Source organism: Carcharhinus amblyrhynchos, unplaced genomic scaffold (assembly GCF_965287045.1).
Source record: "Carcharhinus amblyrhynchos unplaced genomic scaffold, sCarAmb.v2.hapA scaffold_75, whole genome shotgun sequence".
In the NCBI taxonomy this organism is placed as follows: Eukaryota; Metazoa; Chordata; class Chondrichthyes; order Carcharhiniformes; family Carcharhinidae; genus Carcharhinus; species Carcharhinus amblyrhynchos.
The window spans coordinates 230,127-257,148 of NW_027649815.1; the positions used below are offsets into that span (position 1 = coordinate 230,127).

The 27,022-nt window shown below is 43.6% G+C and overlaps 2 protein-coding genes across 12 annotated transcripts in view; one reads left to right on the forward strand and one right to left on the reverse strand.

Moving 5' to 3' along the window:
* The window catches only part of LOC145337795 (ryanodine receptor 1-like), a 448,949-nt gene that overhangs the window by 215,683 nt on the left and 206,244 nt on the right, over positions 1–27,022 (reverse strand). The gene's annotated exons all lie outside the window — the stretch shown is intronic.
* Positions 2,622–23,530, forward strand: msantd1 (Myb/SANT-like DNA-binding domain containing 1). The gene is made up of 3 exons (XM_080182649.1): positions 2,622–2,875; positions 19,178–19,453; positions 23,272–23,530. The coding sequence occupies exons 1-3, from the start codon at positions 2,622–2,624 to the stop codon at positions 23,528–23,530; spliced, it is 789 nt and encodes a 262-aa protein (XP_080038775.1).

Consider the following 27,022-nt stretch of genomic DNA (forward strand, 5'->3'; position numbering starts at 1 on the left):
GCACTACTGCCTCACAGCGCCAGGGATCTGAGTTCAATTCTGGCATCAGGTGACTGTCTGTGTGGAGCTCGCATGTTTTCCCCGAGTCTGCGTGGGTTTCCTCCGGGTGCTCCGGTTCCCTCCCACAGTCCAAAGGTGTGTGGGTTAGGGGATTGGCCATGCTAAATTGACCCTAGCGTCAGGGAGATTAGCAGGTTAAATGTGTGGGAAATAGGGCCTGGGTGGGATTGCAGTCAGTGCAGACTTGATGGGCCAAATGTCTCCTCATGTACCATGGGGATTCTATGAAATCAGCCAAAAAAATCTTGGTCACTGGCAATGTTTCCACAGTAAGAAGTCTATTCTTACTTCTTACTGTGTTTACCTCAATCCAATGCTGGCATCTCCACATAATGTTTCCAGACCCCAGTGCACGAGCAGAGTTAGCAAATACAATAATTCTTTTGTATAAAGAATATTGAAACACAATTTGTTTTTCTTTTAAAATAGGAAAGTAAAATGGATAAATGTTACTGTAAAAAGAAGCATCAATAGGTGGCTCATTTTGACTTACTTAACATTCAAATATTTTACACAACTTTCTCAATATTGTAATATTAATGGCCTTGTTCAATAGATCATTTATATTAAACATTACAAAATTATCCATTATTGGAGGTATTCCACATTGGATCTGCAACCTAGCTGAAAATTATTAACACATCCATGGCACAGCAATTGAATATTTCTGCTTAAGTTTATTTATTAGTGTCACAAATAGGCTTACACTAACACTACAACGAAGCTACTATGAAAATCTCCTAGTTGCCACACTCTGGTGCCTGATTGGATACACCAAGGGAGAATTTAGCACGGCGAATGGACCTAGCCAGCACATATTTCGGACTGTGGGAGGAAACCCACACGGATGCGGGGAGAACGTGCAGACTCTGCAGACAAGCCAGGAATCAAACCCAAATCCCTGGTGCTGTGAGGCAGCAGCGCTAATCCCTGTGCCACCGTGTTATCGCTTCTTATGTACCAGTTTTGATAACGCAACAACAGTGGCCATGAAAAGTCTACAGTGACAACGAGAATTTATAAAGCTGCAGTCGCACTAAAACCAGTAGCTAGTTTATTGATATGCAGTTAAATTTGACTGACTTTTTTTCTACCTGTCTTCAAGTATCACCTCCCAACCAAAAGGGAAACGTGAAAATGCAACACACTCAGTTGATGAGTATGAAAAGAGGAAGTAGCTTCTCGAAGTTTATTCAGTTTACAAAGAGCCTACAAAGGTCCAACAGACCCGTGTGTGCTATTTAAACCAAAAGCTGAACACTGCATTGGAATTATCCTCCTTGGTGTCAAGGCTGAATTGCATAAAATGAGGTGATCTCATTCTCAAGATTTTTTTAAAAATTGGAACTTTTGTTACTTTTTTGCATTGTTGCAAAGTTCTTTACATCAATTCAGAAAATGGTGGCACACTGGTTAGCACTGTTGCCTCACAGTGCTAGGGACCCTTGGGTCACTGTGCAGAGCCCGCACGTTCTCCCTTTGTCTATGTGGGCTTTCTCCGGGTGCTCCAGTTTCCTCCCACAGTCTGAAAGACGTGCTGGTTAGGTGCGTTGGTTGTGCTAAAATTCTCTCTCAGTGTACCCGAACAGGTGCCGGAATGTGGCAACTAGGTGATTTTCACAGCAACTTCATTGCAGTGTTAATGTAAGCCTACTTATGACACTAATAAATAAACTTTAAACAAGTGCAAACACGAACACCTAAAATGAATAGCTTTTGTTTTTAATGTTATATACTGAGGATTTTAATTCTTTTGCCTTGCTTAACCAGGCCTCACTGTGTGTCATATACTGTTTTAATAAGACAGCTTTTGTGTCATTTTTATTAGGTAACCCCTGTTGTCAAAAGCAACCAAAAGTAACAGGATAAGTCATATTAAAGATGAAAAATGATTCAGTTGTGGCTGCAATACATTTTGCAAACACGTAAAATTCAATTAACACTTCACACACTGAAGTCCACCACGGTAGCATTTTCTGAAGCTAAATTACAGTATTTTTCCACTGACAAAGACTGGAAGGGAGGACAATGCAGCCAGTCACATGGAATTAATCTATTTCAGACTCTCAGCTCTTAATCACATTAATTAGCACTTCCGACAGATGGTTAATTCAAAGGTTTCAGCTGAGAGCTTTTAGAATTAAAGAGCAACCTTCAATGCATGGAGGGAACCAATTAAAAGCTTTTAGGCAAAGTAGCATCATCAGCTAGACCATTACTGATACAATGTTACCCTGGCAACAGCCACTTTACTGCAAGAGCTAACAGGCACCAGCTCAAAAAGCTTTAAGTATTTAAATACAGCGCAGAATGCCAAAATCCTGCACCCTTGACAGACGGTAGCATTTTAGAAGCTTTCATCCAAACGCTTTCACTTGAAAGAACTTGTGTTAGTCATCCATCACCAACCCCTTTATCTAAAACCTTTTGAACGCTTTTCTTAAAAAGGTTTTAGGGGAGCTTGCCAGAATCTAAAAGCTTTTCAATTAGTCATCAGTCATGAACTCTCAGAGATAAGATGTTTAAACCTTCCTCTCACGATATGTTGATGTGTTTCCAAAATGGCAGCTTGTAACAGTGGCAGCAGCAGTTCAGCTGCTCAGATAGACAAACCAAAGAGATCAAGTAACTGGACCGAGGTCGAAACAAGTGCTCTGATACGTATATGGAATGAATATTTATCAGACCTTCGAACAGCCAAGAGAAATGCTAAAGTCTATGAGAAAATAGCTGAAGAATTTTTTGAAGCTACTGGGATAAGTCGAGATAAGGACCAAATCAGAACTAAAGTTACTAATTTGACCTTTCAGTACAGGTAAGTACAAAGTATGTGTTGTACAATATGATTAGCTATTTAACATTCTTCTTTCTCTTGAGGGGTTATTTTCTGTGTTAATACTGTAATGTTCACTAATGCTGTGAATAATCAATCTCTCTGCAAAATGTTAAAAGCTTTCTATGTTAAAGCCTCTCCAAAACTTTGCAATTTTAATGCAGGATTCCAGAAAATGTTCAGCTACAGACTATGAATAAATCAAAGATCCTCCAAGCAAACTTCATGTGTAGCCTATCAATATATTTTTGGTCAAATTTATCGTCATCAAATTATTTAACTGGACCAAGCAGTTCATTGTTCAGCTCCTTCTCCTCTTACAGGTACCAAGCCCTACTGGCGCTGGTGGCCATGGGCTCACATTGGATTGGTCCATGATTGTTGCGCGGCAAAATGCTGCAGTGGTCTACCATTGCCTTCTGCGGTGTGACTGACCAGGAAACTCTCCTGCTCATATCCCCAGCCTCACTTGAAGGCTCATAATCAACCTATCTGGCCACGTTTTGAACGCAACTCCCGTGGCCATCAATTTCTGAAGTGAAACTTGAGTAAGAAGTCTCACAATACCAGGTTAAAGTCCAACAGGTTTTATTTGGTAGTAAATGCCACTGGCTTTCGGGGTTTACCCAGTCCAATGCTGGCATCTCCACATCGTGAAACTTGCGCCCAGAGGTATGGGATGCTACCACTGTACCACAAGATTTTCTATCATTTGGCTACCAAATTGAACTCCAATATTTTTTGATACTCTGGGCAGATTTAGTAGCCTTTTAATTAAGGTAAGTTGATGGTCTGTTAAGCCCAAATATCAGATAATTCAATTGGAATGATCTCACCAATTGGCAGGCCCACTGGCAGTATTGTGAACAGGCTAGCTGCCTTTAAACACAGAAGCAGGAGTAGGCCAATCGGTCCCTTGAGCCTGCTCCACCATTAATTTTGATCACGGCTGATCATCAAATTCAATATCCTGATCCGCTCCCTCATCCCCCCCATTTCCCTTTAGCACCAAGAACTATATCTGATTTCTTCTTCAAATCACACAACATATTAGCCTCAGCTACTTTCTGTGATAGTGAATTCCACACATTCACCATCCTCTGGGTGAAGAAATCTCTTCTCACCTCCTTCCTAGAAGGTTTACCCCTTAGCCTCAAACTATGACCCTTAGTTCTGACTCCCCCACCATTGGGAACATTCTTTCTGAATCTTCCCTCTCTAATCCTGTTACAATTTTCTATGTTTCTATGAGATCCTCTCTTCTAAACTCCAGTGAATATAATCCTAACTGACTTAGTCTCTCCTCATATGACAGGCTTGCCATCCCAGGGATCGGTCTGGTAAACCTTTGTTGCACTCCCTCTATAGCAAAGACATCCGATAAGTTTCCTGCTAGCAAACCAGGGGTTCAGAATTCCAGGCAGCCTGCAATGTCCTCCCAGCCTGGTCAGAGGGTCCCAACACTACTGTGGAACACCATTTCAAACAACTTTCCACTCGCAAGGGCATCCATTAACCATTACCTTTGTTTCCCGTTACTAAGACAACTTTTCATCCAGTTTTCCACATTACACTGTATTCCATGGACTTTTTTGACCATTCTACCTTGTGGAACCTTGTCAAACGTCTTGCTAAAGTCCATGTGCAGAACATCCAGTGAACTACCTTTATCAACCCTTCTTGTAATTTCCTCAAAGAGTTCAATCAATTTGTGAGGCAAGACCTTTTAACTAATTGATGCTGACCAGTCCAGGCATTTCTACATGACAGTCAATCCTATCTCTCAGGATTGATTCAAATAATTTCTTACCACCCATGTAAGAATAACTGGCCTACAATTGTTTGGTATGCTTTGATCTCTTTCAAAAAAATGCAACCTACGTTTGCATTTCTCCAGTACCTCCCCTGTATCTAATGAGGATTGGAAAATCATCCTCAGAGCATCTGCTATCACCTCCCTGACCTCCTCTTCAGTAGCCTCAAACCACCTGGCCCTGGTGGCTTACTGACCTTCAAGGATTCCAACCCTTTGAGTACTTTCTCTCTGTTATCTCATCCAATATCTCTCTTCCAGTTCCTCCTGGACTAACTGAATATGCAACACCCCTTTCCTTTGTAAAGATGAAGACAAAATATTCATTTAAAACTCTTCCCACAGCCTCTGCATCTACGCACAAGTTCCCTTCTTCATCTCCAATAGGTCCCGTTTTTTCCTTAAAAACCTTTCACCATTGATATATTGGTAAATCAAATTGATAGATCAAAATTTAGCTTCCCTCAATTCTCTTGTTGGGTTTGTTGCTAATTGGTTGAAAACGTTTTCATGGACATAGTGCACAAATATTTCTCCCTCAGTGCCACTCGTATTGTTTGATTCCCAATTGATGTTGGAATGATTAAAGTCTCCTACTATTATTGCCCTCTTTTTCTTACAGGCAGAAATTTGCCTACACATTTGTTTGTCTATCTCCCTTTCACTATTTGGGGATTCTATAGTGTACTCCCAGTAGTGTGACTGCCCCTTTTTTTTATTTCTAAGCTCAACCCTTAAAATCTTGTTTGTTGACCTGTTTAGTATATCATCCCTTCTCACAACTGGAATTGATTCTTTAAACATGAGAGCAACTCCCCCTTTTTAATCTCCCACTCTATCATGTTTAAACACTCTATAAACCAGGGATATTGATTGAGCTGCCAATTTTGTCCGTCCTTTAGTCAGGTTTCCATTATAGCAATGACATCCTGCTGTCATATGTCTAACTGTGCCCTTAACTCGTCTACCTTGTTTGTAATTCTTTACACTTAAGTAAAGACAGTTTAACCCTGTCAATTTTCCTTGCTAGACACTGTTTAAACTTTGCTTCTTCTGTAATTCCAAGTCTATCACTACATCTTCAACGTTACCAACTAATGTTCTACCTCTGATCTGAATCTGACCTATCTGATCTTAATCCTGGGATCCCATTCTCATGGCACACCAGTTTAAATACTTCCCAACAGAACTAGCAAAAGCCCACGCGATGACACTGGTCCCAGCTCTGCCTGGTTACAGACCATCTGACTTGTACAGGTCCCACCTTCCTCAGAATAGATCCCAGTGCCTCAAGAATCTGAATCCCTCCTGGCTACACCATCTCTCAGCCACTTGTTCATGTGGTTTATCCTCTTATTCCTGCTCTTGCTGGTGTGTGGAACTGGGAGTAATTCTGAGATTATGACATTTGAGGTCCTGCATTTTAATTTAACTCCTAACTTCTGTACAGAGCTTGCAGGTCCTCATCCCTTAGATTACCTACTTCATTGTTACCAAAGTGTACTGCGACCACTGTCTGTTCACCTTCTCTTCCCAGAAAGCCCTGCAGTTGCTCCATGACATCCTGAACCCTAGTACCAGGAAGGCCAAATACCATCCTTGATTCATGTTTGCGGCTCGAGTCGCCACACACCAGCACCTGTTCAGGTACACTGGGGGAGAATTTAGCATGGCCACTCCACCTAACCTGTACATTTTTCGGATTGTGGGAGGCAACCGGAGCACCCAGAGGAGACATGGGGAGAATGTGCAAACTCCAATAGACCAGCAATTGAACGCAGGTCACTGATGCTATAAGGCAGCAGTGCTAACCACTATGTCACTATATTTATTCTCTATTTTGGAACTCAGTGTATACAAGGATGGTGGAAGTGGAGGTAATCAATAATTACAGAAGGAAATTGGATTATGTTTGAGGGAAATAAATTTGCAAGGCTACAGGGATAGAGTAGGGAATGGGATTTACTGGATTGCTCTACAGAGGCAACAAATACTCAATGGCTGAATGGGCTTCTTCTGTCTTGGAATGACTCTTATCAAACATGGAATGCTGATATAAAATAAGTAGCATCCATTTAATCCCAAATATGGGCAGCAATTGTTACACCTTTGGGGCGACATGATGGCATTGTGAGTAACATTGCTGCCTGACAGCACCACGGGCCCATGTTTGACTCCCAGCTTTGGTCACTGTGTGGAGTCTGCAGATTCTCTCCGTGTCTGCAGGGGCTTCCTCAGGGTGCTCCGGTTTCCATCCACAGTCCGAAAGACATGCAACTTAGGTGCATTGGCCATGCTAAATTCTCCCTCCGTACACCTGAACAGTGTAGCGACTCGGGGATTTTCACAGTAACTTCATTGTAGTGTAAATGCAAGCCTATTTGTGACACTAATATACACACACAAAATCTGGAAAGCAATAATCTAGCATCATTGCAGACTAAGTCTCTCATTTTTTGTCAGAGAAAACATGAGTGACGACTTAGAAAGCTGTGGGAAATTGGGGACTTACCTACACAATTATATATGGGGATGGTCATGTTTGACTAAACATATTTCACTTTTTCAAGAAATTACCCACAAAAGCAATGCAATAGATGTGGTAAATATGACTACTCAAAATTTGGATATTGATGTGTAACACATCTTATTAAAAGGCAACACGGATGCAGCACAGTGGACAGATGAGAACCAGCAGGGATAAATATAAATACATGTTTGTAAATTGTGTGAAAACTAAGGTAGTGGTGTGATCAAAGGCTAGCTGTTGGGAATTCTATTATCTTCCTTAAACATAACTTGCTTAGTTATAAGCATACAAAGAATAATATCAATATTCCACTGCAGCAAATAAGGAGATAGCAACCTGCAAGGGCGAATGTAATTGACTATGAAAAGATACAAACAGTTACAGGTTTATACGTGGCAAACTCAGGTCAAAGGTGTCAGCCTTGGTTTAGTAGTGGGCAGGCCGGTGGCACTGCTGCCTCTCAGCACCAGGGACCTGGGTTCAATTCCAGCCAGGTCACCGTCTGTGCAGAGTTTGCACATTCTTGCTGTGTCTGCTTGGGTTTTGTCCGGGTTTCTTCCCACACTCCAAAGATGTGTAGGCTGGGGGGATTGGCCATGCTGAATTATCCGGTCTGGGTTTTTGACAATTTCACCGTCAGCTGGCAGAATCATCCCACCAACCTTCAGAGTGTCAGACTGGTGGAGGGGGCCTGATAGAACCAGCAATGTTGACTCCACAGAGAATGGGGCACCATCTTTAAAGGACGTCCATTGAGGTCAAATTCCCCCCAGTTCCACACCCCATGATGGTGTAGGAGGCTCTCTCTCTCTCTCATTCCCGCCACCCCCCCGCCCCCTTGCCTCACCACCACCACCCAATCAAGACAGTAGTGTTGTCAATGTTCTCCACTTAACTGCCAGGTACTTCCTTGTCTCTCACTTATTGGAGCCCGGGCATGTCAAATTAACATAGAGGATAGGAACAGGAGGCAGCCATTTGGCCCTTCATTCATTACCAATTTGGCTCCGCCATTTATTAAAATCACGGCTGATCATCCAACTCAATAGCCTAATCCTGATTTTATTGAAACATGTCCCTCTCCTGATCTGTGGGATTTGAATATTCAGTGGGACTTTGGGAAGAAAATAACGAGGTGCGTAAGTATTTCAATGATATTTAAATTTATGGGCGAGAACCTTGCTCTTATCACCAGCGAGGGGCTGGAATAATCGGGGAAAGGAGATCTTGCCAGCGAGAATCTCGTTTTTTGCCCCTTGTCATCATTTGTGTTCATGGCGCATGCGGGCGCAAAACAGCGCCTAACATTGCTAGGACTAGTTTTCAATTCCAGTATGAAACTGAATTCAAATTCCACCAGCTGCCACGACAGGATGTGAAGCTATTTCCCTAAAGCACAGCCTAAGCCTCTGGATCACTCGTCCAATGACATTACCACTGCATAACCATCTTCCTCTTGTAAAGAGTTAGAATGACGAAACAAATACAATACAGATTTGCTCACATGATATATCGAAAGGATGGAATAATGATGGAAGTTGGAAACATTGTCTTCACTACAATGAGGAAGTTGAGGGTGGTTCATAGGAAGGGCTCAAAGTTTGAAAGAAGTTGACAAGATAGATACTTTAAAGTTATTTTGTAACACTCAAAAAAAGAGGGTTTACCATTCAGGATTACGGATTAGTAAAAACCAACACATTATTACAATATGGATTTTATAAAGTTTGTGATGTCCCCTGACAAGATCAGCATTTAATCCTGATTTCTAATTCTACTAGAAGGTGTGGTGGACAGCCTCTTGAAAAGTATAATTCATGTGGTGTAGGTATGTCCACAGAGCTGTTTGGGAAGGATGGTCCAGCAACTTTTATTTATTAATTAACACTGCAATGAAGTTACTGTGAAAATCCCCTGGTCAATGCCTGTTCAGGGAGAATTTAGCATGATCAATGCACCTAACCAACACGTCTTTCAGACTGTGGGAGGAAACCCACGCATGTACAGGGAGAACGTGCAGACTCCACACGGGCAGTGAACCAAGTCGGGAATCGAACAGGGGGTGACATGGTGGCACAATAGTTAACACTGTTGCCCCACAATGCCAGGGACTTGGGTTCGATTCCTGGCCTGGGTTATTGTCTGTGGGGAGTCTACATGTTCTCCCTGTGCCTGTGTGGGTTTCCTCCAGGTGCTCCAGTTTTTTCCCATATCTGAAGGACGCGTCGGTTAGGTGCACTGGCCACACTAAATTCTCCCTCAGTGTACCCAAACAGGTACCGGAGTGTGGCAACTAGGGGATTTTCACTGTAGCTTCATTGCAGTGTTAATGTAAGCTTACTTGGGACAGTAATAAACTAACTGGCGCTGAGGCAGCACTGCCAAACACTGCCACCCCAGTCACGTGACTGTGACAAAAAACTGGATTTAATGATCATGGTGGTCAAGTTGCTGAAGACATTCCTATGATTAAAAGTAACTAGGCACTTTCTGGATTGCCAGTGGGGTTCTCAGGACTTCCCTGGAGCAGTCTTTCTCATGTTATGGTACTGTGCTGTTTTGTTATATTTTACGAATCTGTAGACTGCTAAAGAGGCAGTGTTTTGTTACAAGAGTCCATTTGTCTGGGATAACAAGCAGCTCAAATGCTGAAAATGCAGGATAATAAATGATTTTTGCTAGGGATGTGTAACTTTGTATAGATAATGGACCTTTTGTTTACTAATGTTCTTCTGGGATTTCAGACTAGGTGTGCAGTCATGCAAGTTTTGATTAGGTTGATTGACAGGGACAGTCATGTGGTTAATGGGAGGAGCTAAACTTGCAGGAAAAATGGCTTCATTTTCATTTCAAAGTGAAGAACAGTTATTGCCTGGAGCTGGTGAAAGAGTGTGTCTCTCTTTCCCCAGAGGTTTTCTGATAACTCCAAGTCTGGTAACCCAAGTCAAAACAAGTATGCCTGTGTTTTTCTATCTAATTTTAAAGGGAGGTTTAAGTCTATAAGAGAAATATTGCTTGATTGGAACTAATACTGATAGGTTAGCTGTTAAGAATTGTATCTTGTCATGCTTAAGTTTTATTCAATTGTTAAAAGTTAAGCTAATTCATTTGTTATAACTAAATTGCATTGTTAAGTAATGTTTGTTTTGGTAAAAGCTCTCTAGTTTGTCAGAATCACAACTCTAGTGAAACAACCCATTCTCTCATTAGTGCCAAACTATAAAATTGTTCGGGTTGAGCCTGGCTTCACAATATAGCTTGGGGTTTCTGATCTGATGTCCTAACATTGCCATCTGGTCCATTAAATTCTACTCACCACGACAGCAATGCTATAGTTCCAAGTCAGGAAGGTGTGTGACTTGGGGGTATTCCCATGTGTCCTTGTACCAGATGACAGAGGCTGCATGCTTGTTGGGGGGGGTGGCCTTGGTGAGTTGCGGTTGTGTACCTTGCAGATGGCACACATTGCTGTCTTTGGAGGGAGGCAGTATGTGATGGATGGCATGCAAATCAAACAGATTTACTTTTCTCTAGTTAATGTTGAACTCCGGGTGTTTTTGGAGTTTCACTCATCCTGGCAAATGTAGAGTATTCATACACCCAATGCACTGCTTAAACGACCACTTAAATGGAGCCAACCATGGTATTTAATAAAGAATTGAGCATTAAGTATATGTGTCTATGGGGGAGAAAAAACAGGCAGATGGAATTGCAATAGATCAGCTTTGATATTCAGCTTGCATTGACACTAAGTGCAATGGCCTTCTTCTGTGATAACAACTCAATCATTCTGTAATGTCCCAAAGCCACAGTGCACGTCTAGTTCTTAGAGATAAACTTGCATTGGAGTACGCCGTTCAACAGGTAAATAGGCTTTAATTATTATTGTTTGAATTATTTATACAGTGGAGTGGTGCAAACATCATCCATGTGTTTGGTAGAAAAGGGTTTATAATGTAGTCTAAACATAGCAATTTCACTTACAGTTTGGACATTAGATGACTTGGTTCTTAATACCTCCTAGATAAGAAGGAATATTCGTACTGACTCCAGATAAAAACCTGCAAATTGTGCACTAACCCTTCACCAGTGCTGAATGCTACACTAGATGCTCTCTTATTTGAAGAAAGAATCTTGGGGACGATTCTCCCAAAAAAGTTCTAAGTGCTAAACTCACGAGATTGTTTTTGTTTTTTTTTCCAGTGGGAATTCACACTTGAACCTCCCACTCTCTGTGCAATGGAGAGGCCGCCAGTGTGAATCTCATTAAAAGCTTGGGGGTGGGGGGGGGGGGGCGGTGTGGTCTACTCATGCTGGAGTCGGACAATTCTGTAATTCTGTGCTTGCACAGTGACCCTGAGCTGTCAGCCTGCAGTTTGCTGGCCAGCTCGATCACTGGCCAGCCTGGGACCCTTGCATTGCTGCCCTTCCACCTGCACCCACAACAGTCCGATCGTTGTCCGCCATCCATTCACAGGCCAGCCCCAAACCATTCCACCACCCCATTCCCCCCCTCATCCTGGACAGCCCAAACTCCAGCACAGACTCCCACTTCCCACTCCCAGCAGACCCCACCCCACACAGAAGAACATAAGAAATAGGAGCAGGAGTAGGCCATCTGGCCCTTCGAGCCTGCCCCGCCATTCAATAAGATCATGGCTGATCTGTCGTGGCTCAGTTCCACATTCCCGCCCTCTCCCCATAACCCTTAATCCCCTCTCTCATCAAAAACCCATCAACCCGCGTCTTAAAAATAATTAGCGAGGTAGCCTCCACCACTTCAAACGGGCAGAGAATTCCAGAGATTCACCACCCTTTGAGTGAAGAAATTCTTCCTCAACTCCGTTCTAACCCCCCCCCCCCTTATCTTGAGGCTGTGCCCCCTAGTCCTACTGTCTTTTTTGCGCGGGAAGAGTCTCTCCACCTCTATCCTATCCATCCCATTCATCATCTTATACGTCTCAATGAGATCTCCCTTCATTCTTCTAAACTCTAACGAGTACACGCCTAGTTTATTCAGCCTCTCTTCATAGCTCAACCCCCTCAACTCCGGCATCAGCCTAGTAAACCTCCTCTGCACTCCCTCCAAGGCCAAAATATCCTTGCATAAGTACGGCGCCCAAAACTGCACACAGTACTCCAGCTGCGGCCTCACCAATGCCCTATAAAGCCGCAGCAAGACCTCCCTACTTTTATATTCAATCCCCCTCGCTATGAAGGCCAGCATCCCATTCGCCTTCCTGACCACCTGCTGCACCTGCAAGCTGGGTTTTTGCGACTCATGCACAAGGACCCCGAGGTCCCTCTGCACCATCGCCTGCTGCAGTTTTTCTCCACGTAAGTAATAGTCCTTCCTACCATTATTCCTACCAAAGTGGACCACCTCGCACTTGCCAACATTAAATTCTATTTGCCATTTCCTGGCCCATTCGCCCAGCCTATCTAGATCCTTCTGTAGACTCTCCACACCCTCCGCGCAATTTGCCGTTCCACCAATCTTGGTGTCATCAGCAAATTTCGACACCATACACTCGGTTCCCTCCTCCAGATCATCTATATAAATGGTAAGTAGCTGAGGCCCCAGCACCGACCCCTGGGGCACTCCACTAGTCACCAACCGCCAATCCGAATAGCACCCATTGACCCCCCAGTCTCTGCCTCCTATTTGACAACCAGTCCTCTATCCACGCTAACACCCTACCCCCAACTCCATGTCCCCTTACCTTCTGCAATAACCTCTTGTGAGGTACCTTGTCAAACGCCTTCTGAAAATCAAGAAAGACCACATCCACCGGCTCTCCTCTATCCACCGCCCTAGACACATCCTCATAGAACTCCAGTAAATTTGTCAGGCACGACTTCCCCTTAACGAAACCGTGCTGCGTCTGCTCTATCAAGCAATTCCCCTCAAGATGCCTCGCTATTTCCTCCTTGATGACGGATTCTAACATTTTACCTACAACAGACGTTAAACTAACAGGCCTATAATTCCCCGCCTTTTGCCTGGCACCCTTCTTAAACAATGGCGTAACATTAGCCGCTTTCCAATCTTCCGGCACTTCCCCGCAATCCAGCGACGTCTGGAAAATAACCACCAAGGCATCCACTATCACCTCCGCCATTTCTTTCAGAACCCTCGGATGCATTCCATCCGGTCCTGGCGACTTGTCCACAATCAGCCCCTTCAGTTTGTCAAGCACCACCTCTCTAGTAACAGTAATGTCATTGAGACCCTCCAGTCCTACCACCTTTCCATCTCTAACACCCGGCAAATTATTCACGTCCTTCTCCGTGAAGACCGAAACAAAAGTTATTCAAGACCTCAGCCATTTCCCCATCCCCTACCACTAAGTCCCCCTTCTCATCCTCTAAGGGTCCAACGTTCACCCTAGCCAGCCTCTTCCTTTTTATATACTTATAAAAACTCTTGCTATCCTTTTTTATATTAAGCGCTAGCCCAGCTTCATAGTTTCTCCTACCCTTCTTTATCAATTTCTTTGTCAATCTTTGTTGACATTTAAGCCTCTCCCAATCCTCTTCTCGCCCACTACTCTTAGCTACTCTAAACACCTCCGCTTCTAATTTAACACTTTCCTTCACCTCCTTCGTTATCCACGGCTTATTACCTCTCCTCCTACTATCCTTTTTGGCCATCGGAATAAATTTCTGCTGAGCACCAAGAAAGATCTCCATAAAGATCCTCCACTGCTCCTCAGCAGACCTACCTTCCAACGCGCTCCCCCAGTCCACATTCGCCAATTCTTCTCTCATCCTACCATACTCCCCTCTATTCAAACAAAGGACGCGTGTCCGGGAACCCACTTTGTCCTCCTCCATCTGCACCAGAAACTCCACCATACAATGATCACTCTCCCCAAGAGGATCCTTCACCGCAACGTCCCTAATTCTACCCACCGCATTACAAAACACCAGATCCAAGATAGCTCGCTCCCTCGTCGGCTCCAACACACACTGTTCAAGGAAACTATCCCGGCAGCATTCCAAGAACTCCTCCTCGAGCCCACCGTGTCCAACATGGGTCGACCAATCAATACGCAGATTGAATTCCCCCATAATTACGGCCGTCCTATTCCTGCACGCCGCACTTATTTGCGCGTTAACAGCCCGCCCCACCTCCAGATCATTATTTGGGGGCCTATAGACGACACCCACCAGCGTCTTCCTCCCTTTGCTGTTCCTAATCTCTACCCACAACGATTCCACTTTCTGCTCTTTGGCTCCAATATCATCCCTTGCTACCACCCTGATGCTATCCTTAATCAGCAGAGCTACGCCCCCCCCTTTTTCCTCCCGCCTATCCTTCCTAAACACTTGATACCCCTGGACATTCAGCTCCCAGTCCCTGTCACCTTGCAGCCACGTCTCTGTAATGGCCACCAGATCATATCCATTTGTGCTGATCTGTGCCACAGCTCATCCACTTTATTCCGAATGCTTCGTGCATTCAGATAAAGTGCCTTCATCCCAGCCTTCACCTGGACCCTATTTCCCGGAACGCCACCAACCATACTCACGCCCCCCACTCTCTTTATTATTGGGACATCCTCGGCCTCTACCCTTACCTGTACCCTCTCCTTAACTTTAGGCCTCGTAATGTCACCTACCCTCGCACCCCCCCCCTCCCCCCCCCCCTCCCCAAATTAGTTTAAAGCCCTCTACAGTCCTCTTTACACGATTCGCCAGGACTCTGGTCCCAGCATGGTTCAGACCCACCCCATCCCGCTCGAACAGGTCCCACCTACCCCAATACTGATGCCAATGCCCCATAAATTCAAACCCATTCCTCCCACACCAATCCCTGAGCCACCCGTTCACTTCCTTAATCCTGTCAACCCTACGCCCGTCTGCACTTGGTTCAGGCAGTAGCCCAGAGATAACCACCTTGTCAGTTCTACTTTTTAATTCCATTCCCAGCTTTTCATACTCCCTCCCCAGATCCTCAGTTTGCATTTTGCCAATGTCGCTGGCACCCACATGTACCACAATGACCGGATTCTCACCCTCCCGCTCCAGGCTCCTCTGCAGCCCAGATGTGACATCCTGGACCCGAGCACCAGGCAGACAACACACCCTTCTATGCACTTTGTCATTGTGACAAAAGACAGTGTCAATACCCTTCACCCCACTATCCCCAACTACTACTACGTTCCTTTTCACCTTCTCTTTGCCTATGTCCTGCTGCATCACTGTACCATGTGCAGTTTGCTCACTGACCTCACCTCCCTCGTCCTCGTCCACACTGGAAGCAAGAACCTCAAACCTGTTATGCAGTTTGAGAGGCTGAGGCCTCCTCTCCCCACCCCCCTTCCTCCTCTCAGCAGCCCCCTCTTGTTCCTGACCCTTAGAGTTAGCCAGTCTGGGGGGGGGGGGGGGGGGGGTGGATGTCACTTGCACCCCATTGACAATAGCACCCTCTCTCCCCCTGATGAGCCTCAGTGTCTGTAGCTCAGAGGCCAGCTCATCTACCTTGAGCTGGAGCTCCTCCAGTAACCTGCACTTACTGCAGACATGGTCACTGGGGAGGACCCTGGGGTCCACCAGTTCCCACATCATACAGAAACAACACATCACATGCCCCTCCATTATTCCCTGTAGTAGTATTGAAAATTTCAACACAAACTTACCTTTTTCTCCCCAGCCCTTTTGATCTTAAGCACTAATAGCTCACTCTGCTTCCCTCTCACTCCGCTGCCCACTTTCTACACCAGGTCTCCTTTTAAACCTGACTGATTTCCATGCAGAGCAGCAGCAGGACTCACCACAATTGTTCCCCAGACCCTGACCCCAGCTGGCCCCACCCCCCCAAGTACTACTTCATACCTGATGGGCAGTGCCAAGGTGACCCCTGAGGGCCTCCGACTGGCCCTCCCCTTCATTCCAGCAGGGTCTCTCACTACTTCCCAGTTGCCATACTTTTGAATGTTCCAATCATACACTAAATTGATCTACCCTACCTAACTGCAACAGGGGACAAATTTTTCATAGAGGGTGGCCAGTGTCTGGAACAAGCTGCCAGAGATGATAGTAGAGGTGAGTACAATTGTCTCTTGAAAAAACATTTAGACAGTTACATGTGTATAGAGGGATATGGGCCAAATGGGATTAGCTTAGGGGTTTCAAAAAAGGTGGCATGGACAAGTTGGGCCTCTATGACTATATTCTGCATCCTCTCCTCTTCCTTTCTCCCTATGTACTCTATGAACAGTATGCTTTGTCTGTATAGTGCACAAGAAACAATACTTTTCACTATCCCAGTACACATGACAATAATAAATCAGATCATATCAAATGAAGTGAGCCTCCTGGAGATCTGGGAGTAACTTTGGACTTGTTCTTGTAATATTCGACATCTGCCAGAAGTGCAATGTGCAGAGAAAGTAGTATTGTGATTGTGTTAGTTAATGCGATAGAAACAATCTTGCTATTAATAGTTACCTCAAGTAATGTTTGATTTATGGTGATTTTAATTAGTTTGCTGAAGTCAAATTCTCAAACTGAAATGTTATTCTTTAATAATTTTGATTAAGAGTTTTCGGTCTCTGTGGAGATTGTATCAAGTGCCAATGCAGTAAACCTCTGACCTCAGCCATGGCTGGGATTCTCTGGGTCCTACTGCAATGGCTGAGTGCCAAATGCTCCATTACCACTGGTAGCAGAGAGGTAGCGTGCGAGATCAGGGAATCCTGCCTCATATGTGAATTTTACATAACACAATGAATAACTTTGAAGAGGGTTTTCAAAGGCTGACTGAGATAATTTTACATTGTCAGCAGGGTAGCGCCATCTGCCCCAGACATTTTTGTGGATTAGGGTGAAACGGTTACCCAGCTACAAGCATGGATAGCTTAGAGCAATTAAGGCCATTTATTAGAGGCTGATTGAAAAGTTTCAATTGGCCTGTAGGCCCTCCACAGCATCAGAGGCACAGAAGACAATGGCAGCAGCCTCCCTACAGCAGACATGCAGTGAGTGAAAGAAGACGGCAGCTTTTTAGTGCAAATTTGAGGACTCCTCCATCTTCCTATCTGCACATCAGCCTCTGGAGATGGTAGCATCCTCTACCACTCTTGCATGCAAAGGCTGGCTGCAGTTTCTGCAGCTCTGGAAGGCCTCCACTGGCCCTCCAGTTTAGATAGCTTGTCCAGAGTCCTTGATTGGAGTGAGCACACTTTCTGGCCAATCCAGCCAAAAATCAACATTTGGTTGCTGCTCCGAGTCAGGACCCTCATTTGATGCCAATGTCCAGGTCCGTCGAAGCAGAAAATTGTGCCCTTGGACTCCACATTGAACTTCTATACTGGAGGGATTAAATTTACCTCAGCTTGACGTGCAATCAAAACTAAAAAAAACTGTCAAAACTGGCCTAATATTATAGCAGAATGACACTGTGGGTTCTGGTCATATTTCTTTACCTCTGCTTGGTAAAGTGTTATGCAAAAAAAGTCAATTATTCACCAGTCTTTTATTGGAGGATTTTAATACTTCATCAGATATATATTTTATTGAAGCATAGAATCCCTCCAGTGCACAAGGAGACCATTTGGTTCATCATGTCTGCACCAACTCTCTCTGATAGAGTATCTTGCCCAGGTCCTCTCCTCTGCCCTATACCCGTAACCTGACAAATCCACCTAACCGACACATCTTTGGGCTCTAAGGGACAATTTAGCATGGCCAAGTCATCTAACCTAAATAGTGTGGCAGGAAACTAGAGCATGCAGAGGAAACCCACCCAGACAGGGGAAGGACATGCAAACTCCCCAGTCACCCAAGGCTGGAATTGAACCTGGGTCCTTGGCACTGAGGCAGCAGTGCTAAACACTATGCCACTGCACTCAATATTTATTGCTGAAAAAAGAAACAAGCTTTGTATCTCACACTCTTCTTTCAGTAATCCTCAAGTTCTATACTACCAAACCACTGCCGATTGTAAAATAGCAATTTTTCTATTGTCCGCAACTATATTATAAAGGCTTCACATTTTTAATGTTTAAAAACATTTAAAGATTTTTCATCTTGTAATTCCTTTTGCAATCATTTTCTCAGGAAGAGGACAGCTTTGTTCTTCTGCCTAAACCACACAAATCAATTAAAATTTCTACCTTCCAATTAGTAATGCAATGTCCTATTTTAATTAAGTGAAGCTATTGATGATTTATTGTCACATGCATTAGTACAGTGAAAAGTATTGTTTCTTGTGCACTCTACAAAGTGTACCGTACATGGAGAACAAAAGGAAAATGTGCAGAATGTCGTGCTACAATCAAGGTGTAGAGAAAGATCAATTTAATGCAAGGTAGGTCCAATTCAAAGTCTGATGGCAGCAGGGAAGAAGCTGTTCTTGAGTTGATTGGTTTGGGATCTCAGACTTCTGTTTCTTTTACCCCACGGAAGAAGGTGGGGGAGAGTATGGGCGGGGTGAGTGGGATCCTTGATCTTGCTGGCTGTTTTTCCAAAGCAGCTGGAAATATAGACAGTGTCAGTGGATGGCAGGCTGGTTTGAGCGATGGACTGGGCTTCATTACGACTTAGTTTCTTGCAGTCTTAGAGCAGAAGCCATACCAAGCTGAGATACAGCAGAAAGAATGCTTTCTATGGTGCATCTGTAGAAGTTACGAGACATGCCAAATTTCCTTAGTCTATTGAGAAAGTAGAAGTGTTGGTGGACTTTCTTAATAGTAGCGTCAGCATGGAGGGACCAGGACAGGTTGTTGGTGATCTGGACACCTAAAAACTTGAAGCTCACAACCATTTCTACTTCATTCTCAGATGTCGACAGAGGCATATTCTCCACTGAACTTCATGAAGTCAATGACTATCTCCTTCATTTTGTTGACAATGAGGGAGAGATTTGCTTTTGTTTGCTTCCTCTAAGTTACAATACAAAAAGTTTCAAACTAATATCTTGTCTTTCAATTAGAAAGCTCAAAGCTACATGCGGAAGTGTTGCTTCGTCTTCATATTGGCCATATTATGAAGCTATCCATAGGATGCTTGCTCAATTCCCTGGACAGGATGAAATCAATATATCTGAAAGTGTGCTACAGATACCTTCAGTTTCCAAATCAGAAGTTCCGTCACCTCCACCAAAAACATCACTTCCAAACATATCTGATGATGTCTTGATGTCTGAGGGAAGTTCTTGTGAGTCTGATCTTGTGGAAAACTCATCCAGTTTTCATTCTTCACAACTCAGGTGAGGCAAATACAAGTGCTGTTTACACTTTAATTTTGGACTGAATCCAAACTGGAGTGAATTGGGTTTCTTTATCCTCAATGGGGAAGTGGTGGCCAAGTGATATTATCACTAGACTATTAATCGAGAAACTCAGCTAATGTTCTGGGCAGCCGGGTTCAAATGCCACCATGGCAGATTTGAATTCAATAAAAAAAAGTCTGGAATTAAGAATCTAATGATGACCATCGATTGTCGGAAAAACCCACCTGGTTCACTAATGTCCTTTGGGAAGTAAATCTGCCGTCCTTACTCGGTCTGGCCTACACGTGACTCCAGAGCCACAGCAATGTGGTTGACTCTCAACTGCCATTCAAAGGCAATAAATGCTGGCCAGCCAGCAATGCTGAATAAATAAGCAAAACCATTACACAGACCATCGAGTTAATTGACCACTTGAAAATTCAGTTGTTGCTAAGAAGAGCTTTGCTTGCAAAGATTTTGTACTTGCTTAACCTAGTAATAAAATGTTGTCATTGCAATTTATTCTACTGAACACAATCTTCAAATTTACTAATGTATCTTCTGATTGTCAGTTTCTCCCAACTGTCTCCCCTCCTTAGGAGTTTTGTGAAGCAGGCTGACAAGTGACTGTCAGCTTGCTTCATCCATCAGTCAAAATTGGGGTCCTTAGAATTTCCATTTTGGAATTATTTCTGAACTGATAGTCAGTTTTCTTAGATTCCCATTTTTTTTAAAAGACCCGTCAACAGAATCCTCCCAATGAACATGCAGATTCATTCCCATGCTTTCATACTTGGGAAACAACCGTTAAGTCCTTACTGTAGAGGCAGCACAGTGAAAGTGCACCAGTCTGATTCCGGGGATGGCAGGTCTGTCATGTGAGGAGAGACTAAGTTGGTTAGTATTGTATTCATTGGAGTTTAGAACGGAGAGGAGATCTCAAACTTTTAAAATTCACACAGGGTTAGACAGGATAGATTCAGAAAGAATGTTCCCGATGGTGGGGAGTCCAGAACTAGAGGTCATAGTTTGAGGATAAGGAGTAAACCTTTTAGAACTGGGGTGAGGAGAAATTTTTCACCCAGGAGGATATTGAATGTGTGGAATTCACTATCACAAAGTAGTTGAGCTTAAAACATTGTGTGATTTCAAGAAGAAATTAGATATAGCTCTTGGGGCTGAAGGGATCAAGGAACGTTGGGGGTGCGGGGGAATCAGGGTATTCAATATGATCAGAGGTATCATAATGAATGGCAGAGCAGGCTCCAAGGACTGAATGGCCAACCCCTATTTCTAATTTCTTTAAATGTTGGCAATAATGCAATATTAATCACATTACATTAGTAAAACAAAATGGAATCAAAATCTGAATCAATATCCTTCTAAAAACTCGCTTAAACCCAGAACATTAAAACAGGAGTGACAAAAGGCCATTTTTGCCCATTTCACAATTTGGACTCATGATAGTCACTGATTCATTTGGAATTTTTTTATCTTTTATGATTGTTCTGTCAACTCTTGTATTCATGACTTTTGAAAGGAAACATTTCACACCCACTGTCACTACGAGTGAGGACAAGAGAATTTGGTGCTCAGCCAAATCTCTGTTCACTGCAATGGGACTAGAAAATCCCACTGGTGTGAATGGTAAGAAAATTCCGCCCATTATTCCTCAAATTGTCTCGGCACAAGTTCTTTACCACCTTATCTTACCCAGAGGTAGCTTTCTCTGGCATTATAAAATGGGGTCCTAGATACAATTCTGTGACGTCACCTTCAATCTATTTATAACTTTATATGAATAAGAGGATTTAATTAAAAACATTTATAAATCACAATTCAATCCAGGCGTGGAATTTGAACTTTCGATGAGAGATAGAAATATTTACACTGCGCTTTGAAGTTATCTAAAATTGGATCTTAGCCTCTTCAATCAATGAAGCAGCAGCCTCGCAGAACTCGCAACACTTTTCTATTATTGTTTATGACTGACTATATCTCTTTGATTTAACCAATTTGTATGGCGTTTGTATTAAAGAAGAAATTTTAAAGCTATTTTCTCTCTTTGCTGGCCAGAACCATTATTCTGGTGAAACCAGACTTCCTTCCATCACCTATGCTAGCATGAATGGATTGGGGTTCATGCCATATGCACGGCTGGCTTCCAGTTGGATTGCCAGGACTAATCTTATTGCTTGACTGCAAATACCTGTGATGTTGCAGCAGGATTGCTGCTGGCTACCACACAAAGTTCCTAAATAGTTAATGGGGTCAAGAGTGGCAAAGATCAGCCAACTGGTCTCCTCTCCTGGTGGGGCTTAGCAGAGACCAAATCATGACCATACCATTGAGTTACTGGGTAGCAGAGTGGTTAGCACTACTGCCTCAAAGTGCTAAGGACCTGGGCAACTGTCTGGGTGGAGTCTGCACATTAATCTCATATTGGTTGGGTTTCCTCTGGGTGCTTCGGTTTCTTCCTGCAGTCTGAAAGACGTTCTGCTTAGATGCATTGGCCATGCTGAATTCTTACTCAGTACACCTGAACAGGCGTCAGAGTGCGGTGTCTAGGGGATTTTCACAGTAACTTTGTTGCAGTATTAATGTAAGCCTACGAATAAACAAACTAAATCCTACTCAAGAAGCTTAGTGGGGATAAAAGGTTAAAGGGACCAGAGGTCACTGCATGGTCCTCTTCCTCCATGGAACTGACTTCATTCATTGTCACCATTTCCTTGGGCAAACCGTCACCATTCGCAAAACAATAATTAGTGTGGCCAGAATCTGACAATCACCCTACCACCCATTCACATACGGCTGACTGGAAACAAGTGGCCAACTGCAGCAGCAGTGGCTGCTTGTGGAGTAAGTAAATCTTTGTCAACTCTGCATTCAGTGTCACGCACACGTTTTTCACTATTCTCTTGACCCAATTCGAGTGAAACTGTGTGGGAGATCTTCATCCACTGTCACACTATCGGAAAAGAATGCTAAAAATTGAATTCAGGCTGCCAAAGTCATGTCCTCTAGTCAGCAAAAAAAAATTCATTCAAGTTTTGAGCTGGAATTGAAACCATGCCCCAAAAGTGAAGGCTGGAATTCCGACCTTGCCCGAGGCTGGGATTATCCAGTCCTGCTGTTGTGAATGGAGATGTAGCTGAGTGGCAAATTCTCCATTCTCGCTGACAACAGTGGGGTTTGCGAAACTGGAGAATTCCGGTCACGGTGTCATTTTCCAACCATTGTGCCATCTAGTGCCTTGGTTGATTTCTTTATCCCATGAATGACCGGTGATTCTGAACTGCTGCCTGTTTTTATTCATTTGTGGCACATGGGCATCATTGGCTGACCAGCATTTATTGCCCATCCCCAGTTACCCGTGGCTAGGCCATTTCAGAGGGCAATTGACAGTCAACCACACTGCTGTGGCTCTGGAGTCCCATGTAGGCCAGACTGGGTAAGGATGGCAGATTTCCCTCCCTAAAGGAACATTAGTGAACCAGATGGTTTTTTTTGACAATGGTTTAATTATCATCAGTAAATTCTTAATTCCACATTGTTTCCTACCCTGAGTAATGGGTGATTAGTAGTTTAAAACTGGCGAGGCATCTTTAAACAGAAAATAAAGATGCGAAAGTGAAACTCTACAGAAGGATTTCAATTATGCAGCAGTTAACATATCACTTAATCCTACCAAGATCATTAGTTTTGTTGGCATCAGCTTTAAATACACAAGCAGTTGTAAAGTAGGCACTAAGGCTTCCATTTAGTGCACGTATTACAGATAAGCACTCTGCGTCTCTGATTTGTCATTGCAGAAATGACCCACAACCTGTTAAAAGGAGGAAAACATCAAATGCTGACTTATACAAGAAGCGTATAAAACTCATGGAGTCAATGTTGGAGGAGCAAAAGAAAATAAGTGCGGCCGTTGAAGAAACAAACAGAGAGGTGCAGAGAATCCTTGACCAACAAACTCTCTTATTAAATCAAAGCTTACAGCTGCAGAAGCACATGCTACACTTGTTAGAAAAAGTAGCTTGCCAGCACGGTGCAAAAAAGACAAATGTTTTTTAAGTGCAGTCCGCCACTATGTAAATATCTATTGTTAAAGGAAAAGGTGAATAAATTAGTGTGCAAATAGTCAATTACATGCAATATAGTCATGGTTTTAAAGCTGGCAGTTCTTCTTTTCTACTTGATACTCTATTCAACACAGATGCATCATCAGAAAAGTCTATTTTTAATTAGGTAGATGTAGAAACAATATTAGACCATTTCCACCCCCCCCACCCCCACCAACCCAGATAATTGAATAAAAGTAGTAGTTCTCTTCAATCCTTATCCATTAAAAATGCAAACCGCTTGCCTATTTTCCCTTCCTTTGTCGCTACTAATAAGTCTAATGAAATAGCAGGCAGAAGGGAAAAAGTGTGAAGGGGGTCCTCCACAGCTTTCTTCTGGACGAGTTTGGCACTGCAATCGGCATGGTCAGTTTTCCTGACAGCTGGGAGTTTTGCATTGGAGGGAGGAGGTGGACCCTAGGTACACCAGGGAAGCCGCTTTCAGAGCACCCTGGCGCCATTGTGTGGAGCGCCCCAATCTGTCGGTGAACTGAGAGACCATCCACACCAACCCTCTACTCATCATTGGCAGCACTATCAACCCCCACACCAAGTTGCCAGTGTAGGTGCATCAGGATCCTCCCAATAAGTCTCCTGGCACACCCCCAACATGCCTCCACTATCACCACCCTCTCCATGGCCCACTTCCGTCAGACTCCTGCAAGACTACCCCCTGCCGACTGCCCACCTTGCAGAACTCCCCCTGCCAATTACCCACCTTGCAGAGCTCCCCCATCATTGTGCATACCCATTCCTGTCATAGCAGCACCCCCACTCATGCCCCACCCCCTTGGCACTGCCCAACACACTTATGGTGATCAACCGAGCATATTAGGGTGCTGTGCAGACACTGCCAGGCAGGCACAACCCAATGAAAATTGCCTGGACACGCCCCCAAACACTTGGTAATTTCAATGGCCTCCAATGCCCCAGCGTGGAAATTGCGCCTGTTTTCTGCTACTGCAGGGCAGTGGTGTTTCTCACTGGCATGACACAGCGTGAGGGCTGAGGTAGCTGTACCAAACCAGGTAAGTCCTTTCAACTTATGTCATTTTTATGCTAGTATGCTTTGTGCCCCATCTTCCCAACTCATCACACTGATTCACCGCACAGGAAGCCAATAACATCTTGCTTGTTGTGTTAAGACACAAAATTACGCACTTGATATTAAATGGAAATAAAGCATAAATTTGATGGTGACAAAATAAATAATGCTATATTACTTACTTTTGAAGGATGTAGGACACAGTAATGCACAGAAATAATAATTGCCCCCTCCAAAACAGTTTGTATTGTGACAAAAATAAAGATTGCACTATTTTGTTTTAGTTGATGTCAGGAAGTTGGTATGAAATCAATCTTAAACTGGCTTCAGTGCCCCCCATTTACGGAAAGATCTCACTATTGGCATGGGATATATCCCATATACAAAGCTGGCTGCATGCAATCACACCCAGTCATCATATTCAATATTAAGGTGGCTTTTCCTTTTTGTTTCGATGCCTTTGTTTGGTTCGATCAAAAAGTGATTTGCTGACCAAAATAATTTATCTGAAATGTTAACTTGTGCGCACTGAAGGGATGGAATAAGCTCTATAAATAATGTTGATTGGGCAATTTAAAGGCGATTTAAGGAAAAGTAATACAGGAAGCAGCAATACTCAAAGATGTTAACACCTCAGCTCATAAGGTATAAAATCTATTTGAGTCAGACTGTTTGTTTATTTTTAGGAAACAATTGTAATGTTAAAACCATCCGGTGTTGTTGGTCACACCACTGTTTCTCTGCTTTGGTTCCTGTGCCAGATTTGAATTGAAACTTCTAGTGTCTATCGATATTCTGATTCCAAATGGCAAAATTTACCACCATCAAGAAGTTCTGTTGTTCATCAGGCTTTAAAAATCAATCATTCTAAAGTAGACATAATTATTTTGTGATTGATTACATGCTTAAAGCTTTATTAAAGTGGTGTGCTCTTTCGGTATCTTGCTACAACCCACTGATTTCTATTCATTATTCAGCTTGTAAATAAATCTGATCAAATCAATCTTTACACTTTGGTCTGTGTTATTTTCTGTCTTTTTGAGAGGGAGGAGAGAGAGAGAGACAATGGTGATTAATGTACTTTAAAAGTATCGGTAAGTCAGATATTGATACATGGCTTGGGCCCAAATTCTCCAGCTGTTCACACCCTGCCACTCCTTGACACTCAGCCAAATCTCCGTTCAGAGAATCCCACTGGTGTGAACAGCTGGAGAATCCCACTCTTATTGTTAGAGGTGGTATGCAAATCCTATGCAATATAAAGGAGCAGATTATAGGAGACAGTCTGTGGAAAATTGCCTTTTAACTGGGAACAGGACATAAAAGTGAGGGGAGACAGCATGAACTAGTAAGTACATTATTTAAAAAACAGGCTTCATGGGATTGGAATAGTATGGTTTCAGGATTGGTTAACAGTCAGAAAACCAGAGAGTAGGGATAAACTAGTCATTTTTGAGGCGGCATGCTGTAAATTATAGAAACCCTACAGTGTAGAAAAAGAGGCCATTTGGCCCATTGAGTCTGCACCAGCCACAATCCCATCCAGGCCCTACCATCTTATCCCTACATATTTACCTGCTAATCCCACTAACATATCTCAGGACACTAAGGGGCAATTTTAACATGGCCAATCAACCTAACCCACACATCTTTGGACTGTGGGAAGAAACCGGAGCACCCAGTGGAAAGCCATGCAGACACGACGAGAATGTGCAAACTCTACACAGAAAGTGACCCAAGCTGAGAATCGAACCCAGGTCACTGGAGCTGTGAAGGAGCAGTGCTAATCACTGTGCTATTGTGCTGCCCTGTATTTAGTGGAGTATTGTTATAATGCTCAAGAGTTCTGTGGATACTGTGAAAAGTGGGTATAGAGAATGAATGGGTGAAATGGAGGGGTCATGAGGTTTTGGGGTGAGGGCCAGAGGACCTAACAACCATGTGGAGAACCAGGCCAATGTCCCAGCAGATAGAAGTGCGCCATCTAACACCCATCTCAGCATTTTCCTACCTCCACTGCCAGCTCAGCACACAATAGCTGGCATGATGGGAAATACAGTGGGTGGGCGTGGTCAGGACTGAGGTAGAATTGCAAAGTCAAGAAAATTCCTGACTCAGTTCCTATCTTGAGGACGAAAATGCAGCTTGACAAGTCCTGAATTTTTAATGGTCTGTGCTGGCAGAGTGGGGGAAGGGTGAAAATAGGAGGCAATACAAATTGGACTGGCTCCACAACACGTTCCCAACTCCATGAGATTATGCAGGAGCAACAGTGGCATAGAAGTTACAATTAAGTTCTGAGGGTTCAATGAAGGGCATTCTTTCCAGTGCCAAGTGAATTATTCAGTTGACACACAGGGTACCCAGTGTATCGGAAGGCCTCTCAGGCTGGATAAATCG